The sequence below is a fragment of the Camelus ferus genome, chromosome 2 (genome assembly GCF_009834535.1).
Source record: "Camelus ferus isolate YT-003-E chromosome 2, BCGSAC_Cfer_1.0, whole genome shotgun sequence".
NCBI lineage: Eukaryota > Metazoa > Chordata > Mammalia > Artiodactyla > Camelidae > Camelus > Camelus ferus.
This window is the reverse complement of record NC_045697.1, coordinates 48,162,426-48,170,674: the sequence shown is the minus strand read 5'-3', so window position 1 is coordinate 48,170,674 and position 8,249 is coordinate 48,162,426. Positions and strand designations below refer to the sequence as shown.

General features: G+C 40.4%; 1 protein-coding gene across 1 annotated transcript; it reads left to right on the top strand.

Moving 5' to 3' along the window:
- The first annotated feature begins 2,032 nt into the window (after nt 1-2,032).
- On the top strand, nt 2,033-7,244 carry CXCL13 (C-X-C motif chemokine ligand 13). The gene is made up of 4 exons (XM_032457402.1): nt 2,033-2,186; nt 3,961-4,093; nt 6,686-6,769; nt 7,036-7,244. Exons 1-4 carry the CDS (start codon nt 2,123-2,125, stop codon nt 7,088-7,090), a joined length of 336 nt encoding a protein of 111 aa, XP_032313293.1. The 5' UTR covers nt 2,033-2,122; the 3' UTR covers nt 7,091-7,244.
- Nucleotides 7,245-8,249: the final 1,005 nt, after the last annotated feature.

Sequence of the window (8,249 nt, the reverse complement as noted above, 5' to 3'; positions counted from 1 at the left end):
GACCTGTCCAAAGCCATTGACCAGGAGACTGCACAGTTTGTGCCCTTAGCCTCTGTGTGATAGCCATGGGGGTTCACTGCACAGATCTCCCTCAAGGAAACAGGGCTGGCCAGTGGGGAGAAGTGCAGCTGGCTGACAGCCTCCAGGTGCTGACACCATCAGGCTGGGCTTCAACTTTCTACAGAGACCAGGCTGCTTCTGAGGGGCCCCGGCCAAGGACTGAGCACAGCAGGGTGGTGGGGCTGGACTTCTGCTGGTCATGGAGCTCCTCTGATACACAGCCTTTTCTTGGGAGATCCTGCTGAGTTGTCATGGACTGTCAGAGCAGTGCTGCCATCAGTCAGCAGGCCCACTGCTGTTGCCTCCCTATGCTGGTCTATCACAAGAGAGAAAGAAAGAGAGAAAGAAGAAAGAGAAGAAAGAGAGGAAAGAAGAACAGTAATACCCTGAACAAGATAGATAGATAAGAGATAATAAAGCGAAGCGACTAGAAAGACGAGCAGAACCGAGAAAAGAGACGAGACCTCGAACGAAGACCTCAAGCACATAAAGACCTCAACATAAAGAATACCCTCCCTCAGCAGAAGACACGAAAACATCCCCGCAATACTACCATCCCGCCCTCCCTCACGAAAAAAGAAAGAAGCAAAGAAAAGACCAAAAACTCCCTCCATAGAAATGAAGGAGAAAGAGAGAGAGAGAAACTTCTTTTACTACAACATGCACCCCAGCATATGCATCCTGGGGGACCCAGCTCACACACCCTGTCTTTAAATATTTGGAATACCGCCACACGAAAGAGCAAGTGTTTTCATATGGTGATAAGGGCTGAATTAGTACAAAGTGACTGAACCAGTAGGAAAGTGGCTTTCACCTGTACAGAAGGGAGAACTTTCTAACATCCAGAACTGCCCAGCAGTGGAATGGGCTGCCTCAAGACTAAGTTCCCAGGCACTACAGTCATTCAGGCCAATTGGAGGACTGCTTGGTCCATGAAGGGCGTATGACATTAATGCAACCCCCACCCCACACACACTGGAGCATCCAAGATGCTCAACATCCACAATGCTGACTGAGTAGCAAAAATCAAATTGTTTAGGAAGCCACACCAGGAAGACCAAATCTTTGATTTTTCAGTGGCTCCACGGGTCTGGTTTCACACATCTGCACTTGGAACACATGTCCCAGGGCAGCCCAGTGGTGCTCTAGGTCAGGCCAGCCATTATCCACATATTTTTCTTGTTTTTTTTTTAATCAAAGAGCCCCTAGAAAGTGAGTTAAGGCTGTGGGCTGATTGTGCCCATGGGCTACTTAGCCAGATCAAAATCAAAATGCACATATGCTTTATTAAACAGTCTGCAGTATGGGGTTCAGAATCTGATGAAATTCTAACGACACCATCCACTGACACCTGGTTCTCAAGCTCAAAACCTTGCCTACTGGAGCCAGAAAGATTCTCTTCCGTGAAGCTGTTGCCTCCCTCGTTTCATCAAGACACAGCCACACCAGTGGAGGGACACACCTTTGCCCCCTTCCAGGATTCCCATGATGGTGAGACTACATATGTAATCATATCTTTCAGACAGTCAAATAAGAGGTGGGAAAGTCTGGTAAAGAAACAGTAACCTAGTCAGCATAGGGACCTTCATTAGATCTACAAATCTACTTACTGAGCACCTATCAAAGGCTGGACTCTCTTGCAGGTGCTAGGAACACAACGATGTGCCTGACAGAGTCCCTGATTTCCTGGAGGATATATTCAAATACCACTAAGAGAGTCCACTGACCCTTCACTTAGAGAAGCAATCAAAGCCACAACCACTGATTCGATCCCAGAGCACCCCCAAATTCCTACAGCACTCCTGCCATGTATCGCCTACGTTTTCAAGAAATACTTTATTACACTAATAGTGCTCCGAAGCCAATTCATAAAATTTGCAAGAAGAGTTCAAAAAAAAGCAAGCTCAGCAATTTTGAGGGCTTTTAAAACTGATGATGCAGCTGACCTACTGGAGACAAAGGCAGGGGGAGGGCCTTACTGGTACAAATAAATAGGAGTGTCCGTGCTGAGAACCCACAGTTGAGACTCAGAGCTGAAGTCTGAACTCCACCTTGAGGCAGAATGAGGTTCACCCTGGGATTTCTGCTTCTCCTGCTGCTGGTCTGCAGCCTCTCTCCAGTCCATGGTGAGAACTTTCACTTCTGCTGTCACTGTGCTTAAATGGGAATGGTCTTCAGCCATTTCATTTTTTTTTTTTTAATTAGAAAATGTGGGGAAGTAAGAATGAAGGAGGAAAAGCTGTTCAATTGCTCCTAGATTTCTAAAAGTAAGGTGCTTAGGGATTTAACCTTAGGGGCTGGAAACATTTATATTGTTGAGATTGTGGCCCAGAGAAGGAAGAGATACTGGAGGTCCAACGTCCATGTGACTTACCCTTGGTTTGCCTATTTCTGGCCTTTTTCAGATTCAGGTCTGCCTATAACTCATTCTTTCCAGGTTTCTCTTCTTCATTGTGCCTTTTACTGATACCCCTTCTGACCAAACCCTTTATAGGGTTTAAAAACTATTGTCCTCAACCTGTCGGTCTCCCAAAGGGAACGTTTGATGCAATTTTATACAGTTAGCTCTGATGTGAACCATTGTAATAGGGATATTAAGTACACATTTTCTGCAGAGAAGCAAATTTCCAAGTCAAAATGGGGAGGTCTTCTTTGCGTAAAGAGGTAAATATCCAGTTGGTGTGGTAAATGTTTATACAGCTGAAGGAATCTGATGTATGTGTGGGATGATACACTCTGTTCAGGTATAGATGACTAATTTTGGTTCTTAAAATGCAGGATTTTTTCCAATTTGTATTTTGCTTCATATGTTACTTTCATTCTTCAAGACCCTCATCTCTCTCTTCCTCCCTGAAGCTTTTCCATTGCTCTTGTCAAAGTCCCCTGTTCTCATTCCGGCAGCCTGAACTGCAGGTGAAATACAGCATTGTGTGGTATTTTAGGTTTTGTTCATTTGTTTCCCCCACTAAATTGTAAATGCCCTAAGAGTGGGGTCCTTTTTATTTGCAAATACACGTCACACACAGTGGTAGGCACTGGGGTTAAAGAAGGTAGAATTGGTTAATATGCATGAGGTGGGTTACCTGTAAAAATATCCAGTGCTATTAGCTTTTATTGCTGAATACAAAGAGTTGAATTTTTATTATTAGCTTTTGTTTGGTATTGATTTGCAACTGAAATGGAGGACCAACATATTAAACAAAAACAATAAATATCTTTCGTGGCATTTCCTTGGAGAGACAGGGAGGGTTGGTGGGGCGAGGGTGTGATGAGAGAGACAACTCTGCTACCGCTGGTTCATGCTCCGGGGACTCAGTAATGAGTTCCTGTCCTCTGTTTTATGTGTGGGGAATGAAGATCAGTCAATTTTATAACTGCATTAAGAATAACAGTTGTAAGAACTCACAGTGGCAATTTTCAAATATTATCATAAGGACCACCACCTGAGTACCAACATAACGCTATCACAAATTTCAGTAAGTGTTGTGTTTTTAAAAAGCTAGTTCTATCTTTAAGGTTTTGGTAGAAAATATTTGAAAATAAGCCAAGACAAGCAGAAATACAGAAACTAAAGGCATAGGGTGGAAGCATCGACTTGAAATTTTTAATTTTTTAAAAAAACTGAAGTAGAGCTGTTTTTCAATGTTGTGTTAATTTCTGGTGTACAGCATAGTGATTCAGTTATACAAATATATATTCCTTTTCATATTCTTTTCCATTATAGGCTATTACAAGATATTGAATATAGTTCCCTGTGCTACACAGTAGGACCTTGTTGCTTATCTATTTTATATGTGGTAGTTAGAAATCTTTAAATACACAGTATGAAAGACTGCTGATTAAGTTCTAGTTGTGAATTATATTCCAAAGAGATTAAAATAACCAATTCTGTGTTTATAGGTGTTTTGGAGACCCTTAACACAGACTTAAAGTGTAGATGCATGCGAGAGACCATTAAATCCTACCCTATCCGCTTCATCCAAAAGCTTCAAATCTCACCCCCTGGGAATGGATGTCCAAAAAAAGAAATAATGTAAGTCATAATAAATATATATGATTCCTCAAAGTGATTTACTTTGAGTGGTGCTAGCAATTCATTCTCAAGCTAATAATGAGAATCAGCAATACTTGTTAAGTACTTATTTGCAGGGGTCTGGAGCTAATGCACATGCTTTATGCCCATTCACACGTTTTATTCCTTCAACAGCCTTATTAAGGTATGTCTACTGTTATCAATCCTTTAAAGATGCAGAATCGGAAGCTTAGGGAGGTTAACTAACTGCCCTGAGGCACACCATTAGAAAGGGACAGAGCCAAGACTCTTACCTGCCAAATTCCAGTTGCTAGCAGAAGCAGACACTTTGTTCCCCAGAAGTTAAAGAGCAAGCAGATAAGTACCCACAACAGCCCTTGGTTGGAATGTCCATTTTGTGGAACTGTCTTTTAGCTTTAGGTTCTATCAGCTTTGATCCCATAACTCTGATTATAAGTTAGGCTGAGGGGATAGTAGTGACTGCAATATCTTAGATATTTTCTTTTGTTGAAATGGCATGACCCCTTCCTTCCGTGATCCTCCCTTTTCTGTACTCCCAGAGAGCTATGTGGATGGCTTTATCAGAGCAGCCTCCACGGAACATCACATGAGACTTTACACATTGCAGGGAAAGCCCCTAGTACCGTGCCAGGCACGGTGGTAAATATTCAGTTAATTGTTAAATAATTGGTAAATATTCATTATTGCCAGTGCTTCATCCTGTACCTGGCCTAGAGAAGAGGCTCACCAAATGTTGAATTGTTGCATTGAGTATTTGAAATGAGGCCTGTAGATCTTTTGCCCGTCCCTGCTTAGAACTGTGATTTCTTCTTCCTGGATCCACCCTGAATGAACCACACCCCCACAGCACTTCAGAGTACAGGCAGGGCATCCTTTTCAGGGCACCCCCACGGGGCTCGGCGTTCATCAGCAGATCTCCCCTTGGGCTGCTTCAGAATTTTGAGGCGTTTGGAAGCAGCCACTTTTTGTTTGTCTTATTTTGATGTCTGTGCTTTGGGTCCACTTATAACCAGGAAATACGGGGTATCAAAAATAAGCATGGAAATTCTTCATTCAAAAGGCATTGTACTTCCACTACTGCCTTTGACAATGAACGTTTTGACTAAACTGTGACTATTGCCTTCAAACTCAGAAATGTGAAATCTAGCCATGACCTATTTGGGAGCAGTTTCTGTGACTGTCTAGAAAAACGAGGCTCCTTTCTTTTCATTACACTTTCTCTCTCTTGAGTTAAGTCTCTCATCTCTCAACCAGGGGAAGCGGTGCATCCTAATTTTCTCTACTTTGACTTCAATCGTCTTGAAGTGACAAAAATTTGATTTCATGTCTTCTTATCAAATTCTGCATTTCGGAATTTAACCAGATATAGAAACAAAAGCTGCAAATTATTATGAGAAACTCATGGCAGTCAGGAGTGAAAGTGCTGTGAGTCCAGATGGTCAGAAATCTGTTTTTCTATCATGAACTCAGAAACCAAGTTGGAAGGCTCTATTGAAGAACCCCAGTTCTATGATCTCTGACCTCTCTGAGATTCAACTTCCCAGGGTGGAATTTCAAAGTTAGATGGATGGGTCCTTGTTGTTTGTGATTTTATAGCTAAAATAAATGACACATCAAGAAATTGTTTTGTTCGAGGTCACCCCAACAGTGAGTAAAGTCTCCCAGTTTGCTGTCACCTGTGAGACCTCACTTCTTCCACTGCAGGTAAAACATTCCACACCATATCTGGTACTTGATGACCATTCAGATCATGCCCATGTAGAGCAGTGGCTGAAAGTGTGGGTTCCAGAAACACATAACCATTATTTGAATCCTGCTCTACCATGCGTTTGTTGTGCAATATTATGCGATCTTTTTTAAACTCCCTAAGCCTCAAGTTCCTCATCTGAAGGTGTGGAAATAATAGTTCCTCTAGCACTGGATTTTTGTGAGATTCATCGAGATAATTCATGTTCCCTGCTGAGCACAGTGGCTGGCACATTGTAAGTGCTTGATCAATATCAGCTGTCAATTATACGTACTGCTTCTATTGTTGCTTAATTACATAGAGCATCGGAAATCTCATTCACTGATGGTTCAGCCAAATGCAGATGTCACTCAGAGTAATCAGCTCTGCAACCTCTCCCACGATAAATTTCATTGTTTTTTTTTTTTCCCAAATAAAAGGTCCTTAAGAGAATGTTTCCTGTAGTCTATTTTGTTCTCCCAAGCTCAATGGACAAACACATTTTAAAGATATTGTGATATAGCTTTAGAAGTGAGCCAACCTTGGAGTCAGCTATTTGGTCCATTTCCAATTCATATAAAGGTTGTCAACTAGATACTAACCTCTGACCTGTGAGATTCTGTCAACTCGTATTCAGTTCCACTAGCTCACACATATCAGTCACAAAATGGTGTTTCTCTTATTCATCAGACCTCATGCTATAAATCACCTACTCCAGATCCAAAGCTGCCTACCTCCAATTTCACTTCATGTGGAAATCATTATTTTTTTTTACTCAAATCTTTCCTTAAGTGCAGGACTGACCAAAATATAACACCACTTTATTTTGATTTATTCTCCCCCAGAGCCTGGACAAAGTCTAAGTCAATTGTCTGCTTGGATCCTAAAGCCAAATGGATACAGACACTAATATGGAGAATGTTACAGAGGTGAGCCAGGCATACCAAGAGTTTGCAGATTCCAGTTGTACTGAAGGGGCAGTCAAAATGGGGACCATTTTAAATTTGTGAAATATTCCTGAGACAAATGCCTATTCTCCACTACTATTACTTATCAGATGGAGTTGGGGTGACTCATACCAGCAGCTGCTCAGTAAACTAAACTGGAATGAATTTGCACAGTATCCCTTATTCTATATCTCTTAGTTTCTGGTACATCTTTCTCTAACCATGACTCTCTCGTTTTAATTTCACAGAAGAAATGCTTCCTCAACTTCACCAGTTCCAGTGGTTAAGAAAAGGGCTACCTGATGCCAATATCCCCACCAAGGACACCTGCACTACCCCTTCATTCCTGCTCTGGGTTTTAGATTTGTGTTTGGTTGTATCTTTTCCAGGAAAAAATCTTTCCCATTTAAGTAAGCATGAGAATATATGTAAAAATAAAAAAAATCTGACGGGGTGATCTTGAGCTTCTTTTGAATATAGTACCTTACATCTTGGAGTTTGCATTCTTACTCATGAGGCAGGAAAGTTCCTTTGAGGATACTTAGTTATAAATCATATAGGTTTCTTTCAATAATATACCTGTTGTTAAATGCTTAATTTTCCTAGAAAATAAAGGAATGAGAATTTTTAAAACTCAAATCTGAACATATGGCTTGAGTTAAAGAGGAAATGATGGAATGTGTTTCAATCATTTTACACCCCAAGAAAAGCAAGCTTCCATAAGAGATTTGAAAAGCTGAATACCCATGATATTTCAGTCTGACAAGAGACAGAGGGTCCACATCATAGATATCCTTCATTTAAAAGCTCACTATTGAGAAGAACAGTGTCCTACTTTTAAAGTGTTCCTTTATAAGATTTATTGTCACAAATAAAAACTGATAATATTTAAAGATCCCCAGATTTAAATTCATAGAATATTCAGGAAAAGCATTTAAATGGTGATCTTTAGATGTAGTCTTTTATATATTTGCTTTGACAAACTTTTTTAAAAATCACATCTTTTGCACAGACTTTTTTTTTTTTTTTTTGGTCTCTGGTGTCCAATTCTTTAATGCTTCATATTAATCTAATGCTATCCAATAAACGTGCACAAATATTTTACTTAATTATGAGCAATTCATTCTTAACAGAGGGTTTACTCAAATTTAGTCATTCTCTGACTCTTCATAATGAAAAGTAGGATTTCATCATGTTAATTTTTCTTTACATGCTGCTTACATTTTAATTTGTGACCTAAATTACATGGCAAAGGGCAAGTGAAGTTATTCCTGATATTAACACAGAGGGAAATGCTTGCCTCCAAGAGCCTCTTCTCCTTGATACACTAATCATGATTTCTTCCAGAAATGCCCAAACTCTAACAAAAACCCATTTTCACTATCTCATTATATTGATTCTGTAAACTGAAATAAATGCATAGCCTAAAAGTTGAGTTATGTTTTATTCAAAAGACATTTCT

Excerpts from the sequence above, each read along its gene's own strand:
- CXCL13 (XM_032457402.1), top strand. The coding sequence starts at position 2,123 with ATGAGGTTCACCCTGGGATTTCTGCTTCTCCTGCTGCTGGTCTGCAGC. Across the intron at positions 4,094-6,685 it reads TGTCCAAAAAAAGAAATAAT|AGCCTGGACAAAGTCTAAGT; the intron begins GTAAGTCATAAT and ends ATTCTCCCCCAG. Across the intron at positions 6,770-7,035 it reads ATATGGAGAATGTTACAGAG|AAGAAATGCTTCCTCAACTT; the intron begins GTGAGCCAGGCA and ends TTAATTTCACAG.